The sequence below is a fragment of the Coenobita brevimanus genome, chromosome 25 (assembly GCF_032717465.1).
Source record: "Coenobita brevimanus isolate Jiangsu-jjx chromosome 25, ASM3271746v2, whole genome shotgun sequence".
NCBI classification, from domain to species: domain Eukaryota; kingdom Metazoa; phylum Arthropoda; class Malacostraca; order Decapoda; family Coenobitidae; genus Coenobita; species Coenobita brevimanus.
In genome coordinates, this window is record NC_136978.1 from 214,347 (window position 1) to 236,283 (window position 21,937).

The 21,937-nt window shown below is 41.2% G+C and overlaps 1 protein-coding gene across 1 annotated transcript in view; it reads right to left on the bottom strand.

Moving 5' to 3' along the window:
- Window positions 1-21,937, bottom strand: part of fra (neogenin protein frazzled) — a 518,157-nt gene that overhangs the window by 78,847 nt on the left and 417,373 nt on the right. The window contains exons 5-10 of the mRNA XM_080267716.1: window positions 18,376-18,537; window positions 14,392-14,495; window positions 12,391-12,557; window positions 10,121-10,266; window positions 5,484-5,632; window positions 940-1,066 (exon numbers count right to left, since the gene is read on the bottom strand). Coding sequence (XP_080123842.1) covers window positions 940-1,066; window positions 5,484-5,632; window positions 10,121-10,266; window positions 12,391-12,557; window positions 14,392-14,495; window positions 18,376-18,537 — 855 coding nt within the window. The remainder of the gene's footprint in view (window positions 1-939; window positions 1,067-5,483; window positions 5,633-10,120; window positions 10,267-12,390; window positions 12,558-14,391; window positions 14,496-18,375; window positions 18,538-21,937) is intronic.

A 21,937-nucleotide genomic window follows, 5' to 3' on the forward strand; every position in this document is an offset into this window, starting at 1 on the left:
ACAAATCACCTCCAGGTAATCCACTCCTCTCCCATTTAGCTGCTCTCCCTTCAGCTCACCTCCCTCTATCCACACCATCCTTTCATTTCATCCTTAGCTCCCTCTCCCACTTACCCCCTTCACTAGTGCATATCTTAAATTGATATACAACAGCTTACCAGGAATTCTGGAGGTTTTGCTGTATGTTTTTATATATTAAATACATACAGCAAAAGAAATCTTTTGAAACAAGATCTCATAAGCCTTAAATAATGAGTTATCAATATGCATATCATACATTACAAATAATCTTGCAAACAGTTAAGGTAGGTAAAGCTTATCTGACCATCATGCTCAACTCCAAACAAATTAAATTCAGAAAATGCTGATATACTCTCTTCACTTTCACTTGGCCTAAAATTACTCTCTTTGTCACAAATGCTGAGTTGCAGGAAGAGACAAACATTAGAATACAATGTTGGTCACGAAGATGTGCAATAGAATGGATACAGAGTCACACCATTATTTTTTTCTGCCACTGAGGTATTTGAAAATAAGCCACCAAAGGATGAAAATCTGGGCTACATTACAATTAATAAGCTATAAAGAACTGACTCTTGTATTCTTCTTCTGCCACTGACCTATGTGAAAACAAGCTACAAAAGGACAAAAATCTGAGCCAAGCTATCATCATCATCATCATCATCATCATCTAATCCTGTGTTGCCTCATAAAGAATGCAGAAGCCCGGGGCTATGCAAGTTGGTCTTGACACAGCCAAGTTAAAGTGAAAGAATTATACAAAGGAAAAAAAACTAGGCCAAGTTAAGGTGAATGAGCTATACCATGATGAAAAATCTCCACCAAGTTAGGGTGAATGAGCTATAACAAGGACAAAAATCTCCACCAAGTTCACATGAAAGAACTACAGATATCACATTCCTGGCATGAAGGACTTACTGGACTTAAGGACCCTGAGCTGAGCAGAAGCCTGGGCTTCACCTGCCGAGTTATGACCCACACACTGATACATCCCAGAGTCTTCTTTTACTAGGCCGAGGATCTTCAGGTTTGTACCACTCACAACCTATTTTTAAACGATGGAGTGATAAGAGTGATGAGTTACATAGTTACATACAGTTACACAAACATTGTACACTGTGCACAGATCACAGATTTCAAGGTCTCAAAGAGGCAGTTTGATCTTAATATCATCATCACCCAGATCTCCTTTCTCATCCCAAGATCTTAACATTAACAGTAATCTATGAAGAATGATATACAGTACTGTACTGCATTATTCTACTGGATCTCTAGAGTACAGTTGGGCAAGTAGAAGGTGCGAGAAATATACTGGAGTATATGGAGACATCCAGCAGTTCCCTGTAGTAAACCCATGTATCTTTATGAATGAGTCACTCAGAATGAGCCTGTCAGGTGGAATGTGATTGGCTGAACTTTTGAGTGGTGGTGAAGCAAATATTCTCATCATATTATATGTAAATGAAGGTTTATAACTAATAAGTGGTAGGAAACACTTTAAACAGAATACTAGAGTATTTAAAGAACAAACAAGGAGTACAACAGAGTACCGGTTGATAGTTGCCTTAAGACCAAGGCTGGTGGGCTGGTAATGAAGTTTCCATCAGCTGAGGCCAAGGGTGAAGCAACTGGGGTGCTGACTGATCATTTTGGCTCTGAGGGCACTTTTTGCATATCAGAGCCAAAGAAAATGTTGCCTAAAATGACCATGACAGGCCTTTCCTCTTCCTTGGATGACTCTGACATCATCCCAAATATTCTGAGAAAAAACAATAAAATTAAGATGCTCGTTGATCGAGGTTGTACCCTCAACCTTTTCTTCACAAGGACAAGGAATAACACCAAAACTGCTGTCTTGAAGATGTTGCCAGAGGTGAGATCCTCCATTGTAGAACAGGGTAATTACATCTATGTGGATCTTACAAGATGCCGGGCTTTCGATAGATTCTGGGTTACACAGTGTCATCACTGTCAAGGCTTTGGTCATACATTTGAGAGATGTTCTAGGAAAAGTGATGAACCTAAATGCGTCTTTTGTGCTGGAGCCCATAAATCTAAGGACTGTATTAACAGAAATTCTCCCTAATGCATCAACTGCTCCTCTTTAAGACATCAAGATGCTAATTCAAAGTCACAGTCGGTTGCCCATTTTGCATCAAGTAGAGAATGTCCAATTATGATTTCTCATAGGAATAGATTGATTGAAATCACCAATTTTGACCATTCAAAAAACTGACTACATCCCTCTTGAACCAGTTAAGGATGGGTCTTTTAAATATTCGTTCCATCTGTAATAAGATAGACTATATTAATGAAACCCTAAATCAACACGAGCTTGACATTTTGTGCTTGACTGAAACCTGGTTGTATGAGTCTGATATCGATATTATTCGTAATGCTTTGCCTAAGACACATTCTATCATTAGTATTCCCAGGCCTGCTGCTGACTATCCAGGAGGCGGCGTAGCACTCATCTACTCGGCAGCACTTGCAAACGTTTCTCTCATTGACTCAGACCTGACCCCATCTTCATTTGAATTTATGGAAGTATTAATAAATTTCCATCAGAATACCATTAGAATTGCAATTGTCTATCGACCAGGTCATCCGGGCAGAGATCGAGGTTTTATGGAGCAGTTTGGGCAGTTTCTTGAAGGGGTTTTCTCTTAAACCTGGAGGACTTCTTGTTTGTGGTGATTTCAATTATTGGGCTGACAGTCCAGAGTCAAAACCATTTTCTTCAGAATTCCTTGAGTTGATCACCTGGAACAATTTTTTCAATCATGTGAGTAATCCAACTCATATCTCAGGACATGTCCTTGACTTGATCTTGTCCCCTGTTGGTTGCAGGCGCGTATCAGATGTGGAGGTTGACTCATTTGACCCCCTCATCTCTGATCATGCTTTGATCACTCTTAGTTTTGATGTCCCGAAATCCCCTTCATATAAAAAGGTCATCAGGTTCAGAAATTACAACAATGTAGACCGCCAGTTGATGTGTTTTGAAATTGATCGACATTTAAACTCCATCAATTCTTCAAGTCTTTCTTCTGGTGAATTGGTTGATATTTACAACAACGAGCTCAGGTCAATTTTTGACCATTATTGTCCTGAGGTAGTAAAAACAATCACTGTACGTGATAATTCTCTGTGGTATGGTTCATCCATTAATTCTTTGCGTAGACAACGTAGAAGAGCAGAACGTGAGTGGCGCTTGCAGCGGACCGAAGTAACTCGTTTGCATTATGTTTTTGTGAGAAGAGCAGTCATTCACACTGTAAAAGCCCAAAAGGCTAGGTATTATCAAAATAAAGTTGATTCATGTGGTGGTGATAAAAAAAAACTGTCTGCAGTTGTGAACAATTTGGTTGGTCGGAGGAATGCAATTGTTAAGCCAACTTCTGTATCTGATGCCCAATTGGCTTCTGATTTTGCTTCATTTTTTACAAGCAAGATATCTCGCATAAGAAGTGATTTAGACAGCAGTTCTCCTAGTGAAGCGTACTCAGTTGACTTCCAGCCACGGTGCACCGGGGATCATTTGCTTTCAATATTTCATCCGCTGGATGTAAACAAAGTCAAATGTTACATCAGAGAACTTAATAAAACATTTTGCTCACTCGATCTGTGTAACATGTCACAACTGCCTGATGTGTATGAGCATGCTACAGACTTTATCTGCAACATCATAAACAGATGCTTCTTAGAAAGTAATTTTGTGCAGTCTGAGAAACGTGCTTTGCTTAGGCCCCTAATTAAGAAACCTGGCCTTGATGTCGAGAGCATGACAAATTATCGTCCCGTCTCTAACCTGTCTTTTTCATCCAAGATTACCGAGTGGGCCATACTCGACCAACTCTTACCACTACTGGAACACAACAAAGTTGTTCCTGTTGTTCAGTCAGCATACAGAAAATACCATTCAACTGAAACTGCACTGACAAGGATTCAGAGTGACTTGGTGGGAAACACTTGTAATGGGATGTCCTCTCTCCTAGTTCCGTTGGATCTGTCTGCAGCTTTTGATACAGTAGATCATAAACTATTGTTGGATGATCTGTATTTTTATGGTGTTCACGATAGTGCCCTTTTGCTCCTTAAGTCGTATCTGTCGGACAGATCTCAGAGAGTAGTTGTTGATTATGCTAGCTCTGATTCTGCTCCTCTTCTATTTGGAGTCCCTCAAGGATCAGTTTTGGGTCCAATTCTATTTACTATCTACACAAGTAGTTTATCGTCTCTACTTGATGCTCATGATGTGTCCTATCATTTTTATGCTGATGACACCCAGCTCTATGTTAAGATGTCAGATATCAACAATACTAAGACAAAGTTTGAATCTCTAATGTCTGATATTAAGATTTAGATGGCTAAGAGGAAACTTAAACTGAATGATGGTAAAACTGAGATCATCATCAGAAGAAGAAACAGAAGGGGTGATGACACTGACAATGCCCTGGCTTTGAACATTGGCGTGTCACAGCTGCATCCAGTCAATTCTGTTCGAAATCTGGGTGTTTATTTTAATTCTAAGTTAAATTACAAAGAACATATTAATCAGGTTGTAAGAGGGTGTAACTTGCATATCAGAAATCTGTACTCTGTGAGAAAATTCCTGAATAGACGGTGCCTCTTAACATTGGTCCATGCAGTGGTCTTGTCTCGTGTTGATTATTGTAATTCACTGTGGGTTGGTCTTCCAAATAGCTATTAACCTTCATTTACATATAATATGATGAGAATATTTGCTTCACCATCACTCAGAAGTTCAGCCAATCACATTCCACCTGACTCAGGCTCTAAGTTCAGAGTGACTCATTCATAACAATACGTGGGCTTACTACAGGGAACTGCTGGATGTCCCCATATACTCCAGTATTTTTCTCACACTTTCTACTTGCCCAACTGTACCTCTAAGAACAGTTCTCAATGCCTACCACACCATTGTATGTACAAAAGATGTGGAACCACCATACAATTATGATGCTTTCTTTCAGACTTCTACATCCCACCCTATTGCAATGGAGGTGTCAGTGAATTCAAACTAATGTGGTCACATACTGGCTGACAAATATATGCAGATGGTATTATGCAATTTACCATTACTGTTGTTGTTGTCTGACCAAGGAGACTCATCAGCCACAGGCAAACAACTGTCCCTGCAGGGCCAACTCATGCAGTGAACTGATATTCTCTTGTGGAAGAAAGGGCCTCACTGCAACAAGGCAAAAGGAGAAGTGTGGAGGTTTGGTTTTTGGGTTGATACATTTACATCACTCCAGCCAGTTAACTAGGGCATTGTAATAGGTTCCACTTCACCCTGTGATCTGGTTATATGGCTCCCACCTAGCATTATAAAATGATTCCACCTAAAGTGGAAAGAAGAGTAACAAAAAGTGACAGGAAGGAAAGGGAGAAATAGGGAGGAAGGATGGCAAAAACAGAAAGGAAATACTCCCCACCTGAAAATATTCTGTCTCAATAATGAGTTCCCCATTCTTCAGCCAGTGCACGGAGGGTTCAGGGTGACCATAAACTTTACACTGCAGCTCCACATCTTCTTTTTCATAAGCCACCATGTTTCCAGGACGCACCACAAATTTTGGCCTCACTGAAATGGTACATCATAATCATCAGTCAGACCTAATATCCCACATCAGGATGGGGTAAGGCAGGTCCTGTGGAAAAAAGAAATGAATAAAAGTCCTAATTAAATTGGCCACACTATCATTCACTTACCACTCAAGTCTCTGGAGTCCTTGCTATACCTCGCTGGCACACCTCCCACACATACACATTTCATACTGTAACTACCTATCATGACTATCAAGTTAAAATGGTATACCAAACCTTATTCATGAACTCCGCTTACTGTTAAGTCTTATGGTAGCTTCCAGTCAAAAGAAAACATCAGCTGTACCACAGTCAACCTCAGTACAGAATAAGGATTCCTCAAGAAGCATGGCACCATTTGATTTGATGAAATATATCCAGCAGTACAACACAGCACCCAGCTGTCATACTGTGCTTTGTGATGACAATCAGTATTACTGTGGCAAACATTAACAAGCTAAGCTAAAAGTTATTCATCAATTCTGCCGTAGGCCCTCCAGTGCTAAAAACTATCTGTATTCAGCCAACAATGAAGAGCACAGTTTGTAATTACCAGTTTTAGGGGTTAATCTTGATATTATGTACCTACATATAGTCTATCTATCTATCTATCTATTGCCAGACGCCTCAATCCCGTTTGGGGTGGCCACAAACAAATCGCCTCCAAGTCGCCCTGTCCCCCGCCATTTCACTGCCCTGCTCCCAACTCACACCCCCCTCTCTCATATACCTCTCCACCCCATCCCTCCATCTCATCTACATATAGTACATATAGTACATCCTTGAAAAATCCGCATTTGAATTGTGAGATTCGCCAATTATGTGGGGGCCATCCCAAAAAATACAATTAAATAATTTTCGTATTGTGCGCGTATTTTTAAAATGTGCGGGCACGTCTGGGAAGACCAAGCCATTCCAACTACATTTCGTACTACTTTACGAGGTGGATGGAATGCATAAGGTGACCAGACAGTTCGGTATTTCATATTGTTTGGATTTTTCATAATTCTACTAATTTATCATAATTTCATAAAAGAATGTCATGTTATACCTAATGTAACAGTAATTTTCTAAATGCGGGAAAATTAAGATAAAATGCACAAAAAGCGGGACATTTTAATCACAATTAAAAAAGCAGGATAGACTTTAAAAAAGCGAGACTGTCCCGCCTAAAAGTAGGACTCAGGTCACCTTATTCTAGGCGTTCCGACTCCCGCTCAGTATTCAAATGCTCTTGCATTGTTCGGGTCTACCAGGCACAATTCACGTGTTATACATTGCATTCACCGAATCGATGATTCTTACCATGGCATCGCCACCTGCCAAGAAGAAGAAGAAGATTAATTTAGAAACTAAATTGAAGGTTATTGAAATGATGAAAACAGGAAAAAGAAATTGTGATATCATTCGGGAGTTTGGCTTGGGTGTGTCAACCATACGGCTGATTTTAAAGAATGCTGATAAACTCAAGCTAGCAGCCAAGACTTATGGAGGCGCTCAATTCGATGGTCGCAATCATTTCACCAACATAGTGCTTATTCATAAAGAACGCTACCTAGCTCATTCCATCAACAGAAAGGAGAAGGACAGAGTGCCGTTGGATGGGCGCCATATTTGTGAACACGTAAAGGTGTTTTATTCCACGTGTCTTAAGAGAGCAAAGAACCCTCCCCCTATTTAATGCGGTTAACTTTTTGTAACAAATCTGTAAAATATGTATGTGTGTATAAAATGATGAGTAAAATGCGACAAAAATGTCCCGACTGGGGAGGATGTTGGCCTTATTCTATTTATTGCACTGTTTATAGTATCTGAATTATGCACATTTTCAAAAATGCAGTGCGAATTGTCGACCACATTTGCGCATAACTGAAGGTCAGAGTGTAGTCTGTTAACTGTCCTGCAGCTCTGGGTTTTCCTAAGCCAAATAAAATAATGTAAGGATAGTTTGAATAATGCACAATGTTTCTATGCAGTAGCAAAATGGTTAATGATTTTGTTATATTGTACACAAGTACCACAATACATTACTATAGCAAACATTTTAAGTTGAAATAAAAACAATATACACACTGCCCTTTAACCCTTTAACCGCGGGCTTGATTTGCTTTGACTTGCGGCACCCGCGGGCATATTCGCGCTCCGACAGACTCTAAAAATATTTGCCAAAAATCAGTTATTAGTCCTAGAATATTAAAATCACATATGCTTATGGCACATACCTTCAGCTTTCTCCTGGGGTGTTTGTTGAGCCTTCGTCGAGTACCATATGACTTGTGGAGACCTCTGAAGTTGGGTAATGAAGTCTCCACTTTACACTTCCCGACAACCCGTAATATGATTACCACAGCCTGATATTATCACTAGAAACACTAATCTATGATTCTCAAATAGTTTGGAATCCATATTCCAAAAAAAAAAAACACTGTGACAGCAATGAAAATTACAAGGGCGTATGACCTTCCCACTTGTGCTAGTTCGCCACTGGTGTTGTCATTTATTATTCATAAAAACACTCACAGTTTATATTTCTATTACTATGTAACACTTATATATATCTACAGTCTTTATCCATAAGTTTCCTTCAGTAATAGTAGTTTATTGTCACTGTAGGCATTCAATTTCTTTCAGTAAAATACATAGCATTCACTTTCTCGTCTTGCATACTAGCACTGAGAGTAAATGTCACTTTCACCTTCACTCTCATAACTCATAGTATTCATACATGCTAGAGTGAAACTTTCACTTTCATTACTCCTAGTATATATACTCGTATTCTTATAAGACTACTCATTTACATTTCTGTTTACATTCTCTATTTTATTTACATTACAGTATTTACATTTCTATTTTATTTACACTGTGTTATGCACTGTCACTTGAAGTAACTTATAAAACTATTTTCCACTGTTCACTTATATTTACATTTATTGCTTTCACTTGCTGTTTACACATTATTTACACATTATTTACAATTCCACTTGCACTGTTTTACTCAACAGAAAGATCATAGTCACTCTCTTTCAATTGTCAGCCCTTTACCTCTTTCCACAAGAGGTTTAGTAGGGGGTAAAGGTCACAGGGCCCTTTGCATGGGGCTAAAAAGTGGCGGAAGTTAGCAGGAACAAACAGACGTACCTTCATGTTGGAAGATGACAGTGAACTGATAGAGGTGGGCCGGGGTGGCCTACGTCAGCCTCTTGACAGCTGCTAATATATAGCAGTGAAATGATTGGCAGGAAATCTAGACAATACATTATAAATTAGGTAGTTCCAGGTGAATGTAAATATCACTTAGGCTTCTCTCTTCTCTCCTTATGTATATTTTTAGTACAAGAATAGATTATACGGCATATTTCAAGGGGAAATAAACAGCGAATATTAGCAAACGAGTGCACGAGAGGTGTTGTCAGGTGATAATTAGCCAATTCCAGGTGTATGGCACTCTCATTTACCTTATTTCTTTTTGGTATATATTATTTGGTATAAGAATAGGGCATAGGGCTTATTTCAATGAATGAAATCAGTGGAAAATTCCAGGGAAGATTTATTTAGCGTAGCAAGGCCGGGCAGGCGAAAGGAGAGGGTAATGGAGGGAAGGTAGGGAGGGGAGTCAAGAATGGGGAGAAATGGCTAAATTGTCAACAATGGATGGGAGTACAGATGAGACTAGGAGTGCTGACTAGTGTTGGACATTGGCAGTACTGATAGATGATACAAGCTACCACTTGAAAACCCGGCCGAATTCAAAATAACACAGAATCGCAAAAGTGACGCCTCGCGGTATGATCCCTTGCTCCCAAGCGTCACGAAAGTGACGCTGCGCGGTTAATGGGTTAATACAGTATTGGTGTTGTGATGAATAGGGGTAGACTGACATGGTTTGGGCATGTTGGGAAGATGGAGTAAGATAACTTAATGCAGAAGGTGAGAAGTGTCAATGTCAGGGGTAATGCTATGGGAGGCAAAAAAAAAAAAAAAAAAAAAAAAAAAAAAAAAACAGGGCAAGGTCATACAGTGTGACCTCAGGCATAAGGGACCGAATAGAGAGGCTGTCAGATATCGAGCAGTATGAAAAGCTCCCATTAGGTGACCAAGGCTGATGCATGTAAGCATGTTGGAGCCTTTATAAATGACACAATACAAATGAGCACTGGTAAAGGTAATGTGAAATCATGTGTGCATGCCTGGTGGCCTGTTATCAGTGCCAGGATTTGATAACCCATATTTCCTACTAAATAAATTTAGAATATAGTTAAACTAATAACCTGCCCTAACTTTGACAGAGGGATGCCTTCATGAGGTGGCATCAAAGTAACCAGGTGTCTCCATTGCCTGGTTTTACAAATGTCTTTCAACTCCCTCCCCATCTGCTGAAAGGAGAATGGTGGGCTGCAGGAAAGGGGCAAATCTGTCTCCCAGCACACTGGGATGTGTCCAGATAAGCCTGAGAGCCACAGCTACAAAAAACATCAACATGACCCACCTTGCACCTGAATATGTGCCACAGCGTCTACTGAATCCTCTCTGTTCTCAGCACGACACATGTAAGTCCCTCCATCTTCCTCCTTCAAGCTAAGGATCTGAAGGCTTCTAGTGGTTCCCAGAAACAGGAACCTTGTGTCAAGGTCACTGAAAGAAAATTTTAACAAATACTGTTATCAAGATCACTGAAAGAAAATTTTAACAAATACTGTTATCAAGGTCACTGGAAAAAAAATTTAACAAATATTGTTACATTCTGGCTACACAGTCACCCCTTAACATCCGCATTTTTAACATAAACGGTTTCAAATATCCACAGGTGGATACAACATTAACGGTTTTAAATATCCACAGGTGGATACAGTACTAGGGCTGGATTCACTAAAGCATTTTATCTCTTCTGCCTGTGGGTGACTTTACACTCCCTCTTGTGTCTTTCTTTTCTTCATTCTTTCCTCTTCCTTCTGCCTGTGGGTGACTCTACACTGAGTGACAAGCCAAATAGTTTCCTGTACACCAGGAAACCATTTACTATGCTGGGTGGTAACCATATAACCAAATTTTGGCTCCTGTTGGTTTAGTGGGTAATAATGGTGCTTTAATCGGATTGAGCTGGTGAAGGTTTATATCCAAGGGGTGGTTGGGGTTTATTGCTCACGTAATGCCACTCAGGGATGAGTGAGGCTGGTCACTCTCATCTTAAATGCCAGGACCAACTTTCCTAGCCCCGGGCTCCTACGCTCCTCATGGGGCAACGTAGGATTGGATGATGGATGGATGAACTCTGCTGACACTGTTCACTGCAAATGACACCTTATCCCAGGCACAGTTCATAGCTGTTTTACTGATGGCATTATCCAGCGAATCAAATACAACAGTCTTTCTTTAGGCCACTTCATCTATCATTAATTCATCGGGGGAAATGTTAGGACAGGCTGGGAGTATTTCCTTCCTTCCATGTACCCTAGATATGCTGGTCAAAACCAGTTTGCTGCCCTCCCACCCCGTCTCTCTCTCATACCCCTTGATAAACTGGTTTGCTGCCCTGTTCCCCCCCTCTCTTGTAAATAATTTGAAATAACATGCACCCAAATCGCACTGAAATCATACGACAGTGGCTGAAAGTGTTATTTTATATTATATTGTGACTTACTGTGATAAAATACAAGTGATTTAGTGATATTTTTGTGATAATCAGAGAAGTCACGATGCTATGCGCATTAGCTGGCAAACATTTTTGCAGTTGCAAACTGTGCAGCAATGCTATGAAATGACTCATGACATTATATCAATAAGCTTTATAAAAGTAAGTAGTAATAAAAGTCATTCATGAAGTTTGATAAAGTTTGTAATGAGTTTCCTCACATCGTTTCTGTTTTGCTAAAGTCTAACATAAACACTGGAATATCATTACAAAATCATAGGAGACTGGCTGGAAGTGTTTTATTTTTACTATTACTGCAATTATTGTTGTCATGTAACATGGCTGTAACCCTATGTTGTACGGAAAAAATCTTGTGGTTTGATGGAAATTTCTACCTCCCTGGGCTATTTCTTGCATCTGACAGTTAAAACACACCTTGTATTCTCTCAAATAATTCTCCATGCTTGGAGTGCCAACAAACAAGCAGTTTGTTGCAAACGATAGTAGAAAGATTGACGTTTGACAAAAATTTTAGCTCTCAAGATTAATGATAAGCAGGTTAAAACACATGTTGAAAACACACGAGTTTTTCCCTATTTCTTTGCAGTGAGCACAGTCAGTATGTTGTCATCACAGCTGCTGCAACCAGTGGGTTAAGGAGGGTCCAGGGGTGTTTTTAAGGGGGACAGCAGATTTCCACGGATTTTTAACATATGAGGGCTTCTCTGTTACCTAACCCCTGTGGATGTTAAGGGAGCACTGTATTTCAGCAGAGATGTGTTGTAAGCTCCAACACAATGGTAACAGGTGCCTCACCATAGCCATCCATGGAAGGCACTACCTCATGTGTAGTTATGAGCTTAATAATTATAGTGCATTTGATCTACCCTGACAAAAATCCCTAATCCATTTCAGCTCGGCTAACAGCCACAGACTGGAAGGTGGTCTTGAATAGTTAGCACAGAGACTCATTCTTGCATCATAACTAGGACTCACCAAATTTCATGCATCCATAACTTGCTATGCAAGCTACAGGAGGGGTCCAGTTCTGTAGGTGATACAAACTGACTACATCCACATAAAATTCTGTACCAGGCTGCCAACATCATTACTGAAGTACCACTTACGCCATGTCAATTGTGGCTCCATCCTTCAACCACACAACAGTTGGTTCTGGGTAGCCATTTGCAGCACAGTCAAGAGTTATATTGTCTCCCACCTTCCCCACAGCAGATTTGGGCCGAGCTATGAAGGTGGGAGGCTGGGGGTCCCGCAGGGCAAACGCTTCCTTCACCTGAAGAGTTGATTTGCTATCCTGAGACAAGCATACTCTATTCAATGAAGTGTGGCAATTTTTCTTCCATGCCAATGAAACAAAGATGATGATATCTAGGGCAGGTGGCATTACTGTCAAAGAAGAGGGAGAGTGGCCATGTGTGATTTGCCACAAAAGCGTGGGAAGTACACTAATTCCACCTTGTGCAGTGTTTGTGATAAGTGGGTGCACAGGAGATGTAGTGGTATTAGAGATAGACTGTGAGATAATGCTGATTCCATGTATGCAGTGTGTCAAGGAGCGCATGTGGAGATTGTCATGCATGAAAGGACTGATCTTTCTAGTGAGTCTCGTGTATGTGGAAGAGTTTTGTTATCTGGGAGACAGGTTATGTGCTTGAGGTGGGGCTGGAGCTAGAGCTGTGGCTACAGTGAGGAAGGTTGGAAAAGTTCGGGGAGCTGTTGCCTCAACTGACACTGTGAGAGCTCTCCCTCCATGCTAAGAGATCTTTGTATGCGGCATGTGGTAGGAGTGTAATGCTGTATGGTACTGAGACCTGGGCAGTAAAGGAAAGGGATATTTGCAGGCTCAGACGTACAGAAATGACAATGGTTAGGTGGATGTGCACTTTTGTGCAGTGCGTCCTTGAGTGTGAGGAAGTACACTAATTCCACCTTGTGCAGTGTTTGTGATAGGTGGATGCACAAGAGATGTAGTGGTATTAGAGGTAGACTGTGAGATAATTCTGATTCCATGTGCACAGTGTGTCAGGGAGCGCATGTGGTGACTGTCATGTGTGGAAGGACTAATCTTTCTAGTGAGTCTCTCCAGTGTGTGGAAGAGCTTCGTTATCTGGGAGACATGTTATGTGCTTGAGGTGGGGCTGGAACTAGCTCTGTGGCTACAGTGAGGAAGGTTGGAAAAGTTCAGGGAGCTGTTGCTTCTACTGACGCCGAGAGAACTCTCTCTCCATGCTAAGGGATCTTCGTATGTGGCATGTGGTAGGAGTGTAATGCTGTATGGTAGTGAGACCTGGGCAGTAAAGGATGAGGATAATCGCAGTCTCAAACGTACAGAAATGACAATGATTAGATGGATGTGCAGTGTGTCCTTGAGTGCAAGGTCTGGGGGGGGCTAGGTCTATGATAGATGAGTTAAGAAGTAGGATGAGATTGGTGTGTATTGGTGTTGTGATGAAAAGGGGTAGATTGAGGTGGTCTGGGCATGTGAAGAGGATGGGGGATGACAATTGGGTGCAGAAAAAGAGAATTGTTAATGTTTGAGTAGGGATGCAAGAGGCAGATGGAAAAAGACCTAGGATGAGGTCTGACAGTGACCTCAGGGATATGGGACTGAATATGGAGGCTGGTAGAGATAGAGCAGCATGAAAAGCCACCATTAGGTGACCAAGGCCAATGCATGCAAGCATGTTGAAGCCTTTAAAAATGAAAATAAAAAAAAACTGAGACAATTATACTCTTTTTATTTTAACTTCACCTAAAATTGGTAACTCTCCAGCCTGAATCCTGACTGCCAGCAGTACGGTATATGATTAAATTACCGTAGAGTACAATATATTGCTAGTCACAAAGAAGTTCTGTACTAGGGAGGGGAAGTAGTGCCCTGCATTTTATTTTTTTTTGTCACTGAACTATGTGAAATATGCCCCAAAAGAACAAAAATCTCCACCAATTTCCAGTGAGTGAACCATAGTAGTGTACAGAGGCATACATACTGCGAACACTACCTACTAATTCTTGTCTTCAGTTATTGTCCTGGGATTCTGTAGTTGAATCAAGGTGTACAAAATACAGTGCCTTTGAAATGAAGCAAAATGAATATAATTTATTACCTGGAGTGTGGCCTGCTGAGATACTTTGCTCTTGTCCAGACTGGTGGCTTGGCAGTAATACTCTCCATCATCAGATACAGCTACATTTTCTATTTCTAAGGCACCTGGGTAATGGAGGAAATTAACATATAGTCTTGAACAAAGTTAATAATAGGAATACACAGTAACAAAGTAAAAATCAGCAGAGGAAATTAACATACTGTACACACCTGAGCAGGTACACTATGGTATGAAAACAGAGCACTACACATACAGTATCAATCTATCTATCTATAGCCCGACGCTCTAATCCCGCAAAGGGTGGCTGCAGACAAAATGCCTCCAAGTCGCTCTGTCACCCACCATTTGACTTCCCTCCCCCCAACTCATCCCCCCCCTCCCTCATATACCTCTCAACTCCATTCCTCCACCTCATCCTCGGTCTACCCCTCCCTCTCCCTCCCTCCACCTCACTTACATACACCCTCTTAGTCAGTCTTTCATTCTCCATTCTCTTCACATGTCCAAACCACCTCAGTGTATTTCTCCTAATCTTCTCAACCACATCCACATCCACCCCATAACGTTCCTTCACTTTTCCATTCGTCAACCTGTCCCTCCATGTCACTCCACATGATCCTCTCAAGTAACTCATTTCCACTGCTCTCACTCTTGACTTGTTCCCCTCTTGCAAGGTCCATGCCTCACTTCCATATGTCACGGTAGGGATCACAATACTATCATGCAGCGACTTCTTACTTCCATACTCACCTCCCTATTTCTCATCACTGCTTTCAGTGAACCAACAACCTTCCTTCCCTGCTGTACTCTTTCATGCACTTCATCCCCCAAAGTTCCATCCTTACTCATTGCACTACCCAAGTACTTGAATGCACTCACACTCCCCATATCCTCACCATCCAACTTCACTGTACATTCTGTGACTTCATTCCTCTCAAACACCATAACTTTACTTTTGTTTACATTAACTTTCAGCTTCCTCTTCCTACACACTGTCCCAAATTCATTCACCAAACCTTGCAACTCCCATTCATCTTCACTAAACAATACTGTATCATCAGCAAACAGCAACACCGGAATCTTCCAAATCTCACCCTCATTCATTAGGGCCACCCCCACATCCACTGCCCTACCCTGCACCTCCTTTACAACCCCATCCATGTATATATTAAACAGCCATGGAGACATCACACAACCCTGCTTCAGTCCCACATTGAAATCAAAGAAGTCATTCAGCTCACCATCTACTCGCACCGTGGCCCTAGCTCCTTCGTACATACTCTTCACAGCATTCAACAATTTCCCATCCACTCCATATATTCTTGATACCTTCCACATACCTTGCCTATCTATTCTGTCATAAGCTTTTCCAAGTCCATGAAGGCAGCATACACTTTCTTTCCCTTCTCTAGATATTTCTCCACTAAACATCTTAGAACAAATATCTGATCTACACACCCTTTTCCCTTCCTAAATCCCCCTTGTTCTTCTCCAACTAGCTCCTCTGTCTTATGCCTAACCCTATCAATGAGTGTTCTACCATATATTTTACCAGTCACACCAAGAAGGCAAATACCCCTATGGTTACCACATACTTCACTCTCCCCCTTTCCTTTGTATGAAGGAACAATTATACCTGATTTCCAGTCCTCTGGAACCCTTCCCTCTTCCCAAGCCAATCTACACAACTTCCATATCCACTCCACAACAATCTCACCCCCATACCTCAGCATTTCACCACACACTCCATCAATTCCTGGGGCCTTTCCCAACTTGATCTTCACTGCTTCCACTACTTCCGTCCTACTGATCTCTTCCTCCCTCCTCTCATCTCTTCTTCTCCCAGCCATTCCCCAACCACTTATACTCGCACTGCTGTCACTCTCTACATTCAACAAATCCTCAAAGTGCTCCTTCCATCTCCTCAATTTCCCTCTCTTCTCCACCAACAATCTATTATTCCTATCTTTCACTCCCCTACTATTTCCCCTTTCACACTGCCTTACTTTCTTTACCGCCTTCCAAAACAATTTCTTACTCTCCCTCCATTTCACACTCAGATTCCTCCCAAACTCTTCATCCACTTTCTTTTTGCTCTCCTTCACCAGTCCCTTCACCTCCCTTCTCCTACTCACATACACCTCTCTCTTCTCTCTCTCATCATCTCCCCTACCTCTACTCGCTAACCATTCACTATATGCCTTCTTCTTTTGTTCCAAAGCTCGTTTCACCTCATCATTCCACCATTCTGTCCCTTGCGCACCCTTGCATCTTCTCCTCACTCCACAAACCACCTCACACACTGCGCCTATCTCTTCCGTAAATATCTTACACACCTGTACATCTTCCACCCCTTCCATCTGCTCTAGCTCATACCTTCCCAATCTTTCTTCCACTATGCTCTTATACACTGCCATTTTCTCACTATCTTGCAAATTCTCCACTCTTCCCACAGGAGCTGTTTCCTCCTGTCTTCCCCTTCGTCTCCTCAACCATTTTCTTTGCAGCTTTACCTTGGCCATCACTAAGTGATGGTCCGAGACTCCATTCCCCCACCCTCTGCACACTCTTGCATCCAACACTTGTCTTCTCATTCGCTCATCCACACACACGTAGTCTATCACTGCCTTTTGTTCAACAAGTTCACCATCCATCCTCCTCATTACTCTCCATGTATACAGGTGGATCATCTTATGTCGAAAGTAGGTGTTGGCTATTGCCAACCCCTTACCAGCCCAGAATTCCACCAAAGCACTACCATTCCCATCTATGTCAGCTGGCACACCCCACTGACCAACCACTTCATCCACTCGTACATTCCCAACTTTGCCATTCATGTCTCCAATCAAAAGCACTCTCTCGTTCCTCTCGGATTTGTCCATACATGCTTCTACTCTCGCCCAAAACTCATCTTTCACTCTTGCCATTCGGTCCTCTGTCAGAGCATACACACATACAATCGCCCACACTTGTATACCTACTTTCATCCTCACCCATACAATCCTTGCATCCACTGTTCCATACTCTCTTATATTCTCCTTCCACTTCTTGCTTATCATCAGACATACTCCCTCTCTTGCCCTCTCATTCTCATTAACTCCCGCACATATACCTAAACCATATTCCCATTCTCTCACATATTCACCTTTCCATTTAGTTTTAGTCAATCCACATATATCCACTCTTGCATCCTCAAGCACCTGAACAATCTCTCTCTCTTTCACTTCATCATTCATTCATCTCACATTCCATGTTCCCACCCTCAGAATGTCCTTTGTCCGTTCCTTAGTCGTCAACATTTGGTCCATCCTGGTCCGAGGCACTTTATTCGCTTGTTTAGTTAGTTCTTTTTACGGGGTGGGACACTAACCCACCACCAACCCTTATAGTCACCTCGTATGACAAGCAGGGATACTGGGGGAGTATTCTTGAAACCCCCTTACCGCCAGGGGGGTAGTAAACCCTCATTACTTAGTTAGTGTTCCAAAATATCACAGCTCTCTGTCACCAGTTACAAATGCATTTTTTGATTCTAAGGCAACTGTGATTAAGCAGGGAAAAACAACATTCAGATCCATGCAGATGGATGATGGTAAGACAACAGAATAAGAATCTGCATTACATATACAATAAATCCTTGTTATTAAGTCAGTGATGTGTTCCAAAATACAATATCACAACTTTCTGTCATCAGTTACAGCTGCAGTTTCTACAGTATTTCTAAGGCAACTGGTCATAGAAGGAAAATTAACATACAGACCTGATAACATACAGACCTGATAACACAAATGACAGAAAAATACTGAAATATGTTACATCACAATCAGCCCTCATATTAAGTCAGCAATGTAAATACTGTACTTCACAATATCAATTTTTACCTGTGGTTCTGTAAATTATACTGAGGGGAAAATGGTAAATCAACTTTGAAGGTAGCAATGGATTATAACAGATATGTGAAAGATGGAGAACGACAGCACTCACCAGATGGTAGGAGTGTCATACGAGAGTCTAGCTCAAGGGGATGGCCATTTCTGAACCACTTGATGAAGGGTAATGGGCTGCTAGTGATGGCACACGGGAATCTGGCACGTTCACCCTCAAATACTGACATGTCTTCAGGCTGCTCCTCAAATTTGGGCAGTGCTGGTGGGGATAAATATTAAGTTTTACTTTAGCACATTTGACTGGTGCAGGTATACCCCAATATATGATACCCGTAGTTGCGATACCCCAGCTTAACGACAGGGGTAGAAATACCGCCATACCCCGCCTAACAATGGCCAAACGCTGATTTAAGGATGTTTATAGACTCAGATTAATGTGTTTTAGCTACAGGTGGGGTGAACATTGTCATTTTGGGGTACAGTTTACTAAGCTTGATTTTTTCCAGGCTTTTATTTGATGATTTGCGGATTTTATTTGTTGGTTTTAGTGAGTTATTTACAGGTGTTAGGCTTAGGTTCGCTTCTTTTACAGCTGTCAGACTATTCAGACTAGCTTTAAACTTGTTTTTGGACTCATCTGGGTGTGTTTAGGACTTGGTTTGGGGGGAAACCCAAAGCTCAAAAACGCATCCCTATACCTTACATGGTTAATCTACCCCACGATACGATACCCCACTTAAGGATGGGTTTTTACTTAACTAACTGCATCTTTAAACCAGGGTATACCTGTACTATCAGAAACAAAAGTCACGTTGCCTCTTCTGCTTTTCTCTCCACACATTTAGAAAATCAGCCCAGTGATCTACTGAACTTAACAAGGAATTTCAACTGGATGGGGCTCACAAAGGTTTACACATGAGGGTTGGTTTGGGTATACAGCTCACAAAATATTACTCAAGGGAAAGTGAGGCTGGCCACTCTTACCTTATACATCAGGACTGAGTCAAGGCAAACCCCGATTTACGATACCCCTAGATGCGATACCCTGGAATAGTGATGGGGGTAGCAATACCACCCTACCCAGCCTATCATAGGCCTACTCTCAGTTTTGTGATAGGTTTTATTTTTTTTACCAATTTTGATATTTTTGACTTAAATTTGTGTTTAAGTGGATTTATAAACTGTTTTTAGACTTAGATTAATGTGTTTTAGTCATAGGTGGAGTGAACACTGTCATTTGGGGTACAGATTCTCGCCCATTAGATGAGGTACAAAACAGTGTGGACAACTATAGTTGCAGAGCACAACTCTGAGGTTGTCATTAGTGCACCCTGGTAACCTACCTGTCAACAGTGTGTCTGATTTCATATCATATTATACACGAATTTATTATACACGAATATTATTAGACACGAACATTTTATACATGAATCACACGCATATCACATTATACACGAAATCAAAAGCGCTGTTGACGGGTAGGTTGCCATGGCACGATAATGACAACCTCAGAGGCATGCACCGCGACTACAGGCAACTCAACAAAGCATATTTCGTGTTTGACCATTGAACTGTCATCTAACCTATCATGGAATTCATAATGATAATGTTAAGTAAATATTAATAATTATGAAAACCTTAGAGAGAAAATATTTCATGCACTGGTGAAAACTGTGACATTGATAAATCATGTGTTTATATTTGGGCTGTTCAAGGAAAAACGCTTTCAAAATACAAAGGAATTTCTGAATAAATGCTGGAAAATAAGAGAGATGAAGATAAAGAAGCTCAGCAACCAGAACAGTAACTAAAATGACATAAAAAAGGGCCGATGAAGAGGCTATCCTGATTACATCATTGTTCGATAAATCACGTGTTTACATTTGAGTTGTTCAAGAAAAAATGCTTTGCAAATACAAAGGACTTTCTGAATAAATGCTGAAAAATATGAGAGAAAATAAAGGAGCTCAGCAACCAGCACAGTAACTAATGCGACATAAAGAGGGGCCTTTGAACAGGCTATCCTGATCGCATATCGATCAATAAATAATGTGTTTACATTTGAGCTGTTCAAGAGAAAATGCTTTGAAAATACAAAGGAACTTCTAAACAAATGTTTGAAAATATGAGAAGAAAATAAAGGAGCTCAGCAACCAGAACAGTAACAAAAATGACAAAGAAGGGCCGTTGAAAAGGCTATCCTGATCGCATCATCGATCGCATTCCCCATCATGAGAATTCCCCAACAAAACATCAACATTCTCCGTCACAACAACACGCACCATTCTGCGTCATTCGCACATTCTAATTATGCATAACAGATATTTATTTAACTGTTCTGGGACCATCTGATGGTGGGACTGTATACAATGTTGCTGCTTCTTCTCTACCGAGTTTGAAAACGGGCTGGAGATCGCATTCTCCAGTGACCTTGACAGGGTACAAGTGAGATGGGCACTGGTTTTCAGCTTAGGTTAGCTTCTTTTACTGTTGTTAGGCAATTTATATTGGCTTAAAAAATTTTTTTGGACTCATTTGGGTAGGTTTAGGACTTGGATGGGGGGAAACCCAAGGTTCAAAAATGCATCCCTATACTTTACATGCTAAATTTACCCCAAGATGCAATACCCTGCTTAGCGATTGGTTTTTACTTAACCAAGTGCGCTATTAAACTGGGGCATACCTGTAGCCTAGCCCAAAGCCTCTATGCTCCTGATGGGGAAGAAAATGATTGGATAATGAATACAGATGGATATCCCTGAAACTGAAGCAAACGTCACTGATGGCACTGATCCATGGCTAAGTACTCATCAGCGTTAGTTGCCGAGGATTCACCCTAATGGTGGTGGGTGGGAGCATCCATCATCCGCTCACTGGCATCCATCATCCACTCACTTGATATAGTGCTGCCTACTTCTTCCTTCATATCTATCATTACCCCCCACATTGCAAAGTGAGTGGAGTGGTAATGTTTTCAGTTGTGAGGTTGGCTAGCTGGCTTTGTTTGCATGTGGGTAAACAAGATATGAACAACTTGAGCTATCAACATGAAACTTTCAGGGTATCAAGATATGGCCAAACTCTTGGATGAGTTCAAAAGTGGGCACTTGGAGTCAAGGTCAAGGTCACCAACATGGCTGCCAAAGGTCAACTAGTCGATCTTTGGTAACCTTTACCTTGGCCCCGAGTGTCCATTTTCAAACTCGTTCAAGATTTTGGCCATATCTTGATACCCTGAAAGTTTCATTTTGATATTTCAAGCCATTCATGAGATATATTGTTTACCTACACACAAACAAAGCCAGCAAGCCAACTGAAAACATTACCATTCAGCTCGCTTACCAACCGCATTTAGAAACGAGAGGAGTGATAATGTTTTCAGTTGTAAGGTTGGCTGGCTGGCTTTGTTCGTGTGTGTTTTACATCCTGAATTTGCGTCAAATCAGAAATGGAGGTGCTGAGGAAAAACTTTCCAGCTACATGGGTGGTGAGATCCCATCTTGAGGTGGCTTCTAGTTATTTTTCTGCATCTGCTCCCCTCTCTTCCTAGTTCTTCCATCTTTTCTGTCATAGTCTCTTTCCACTTCAGGTGGCTCTACACTGAATGACAGGCCATACTGTTCCCTGTAACTCAGGAAACCATTCACAGGTGTACCCCA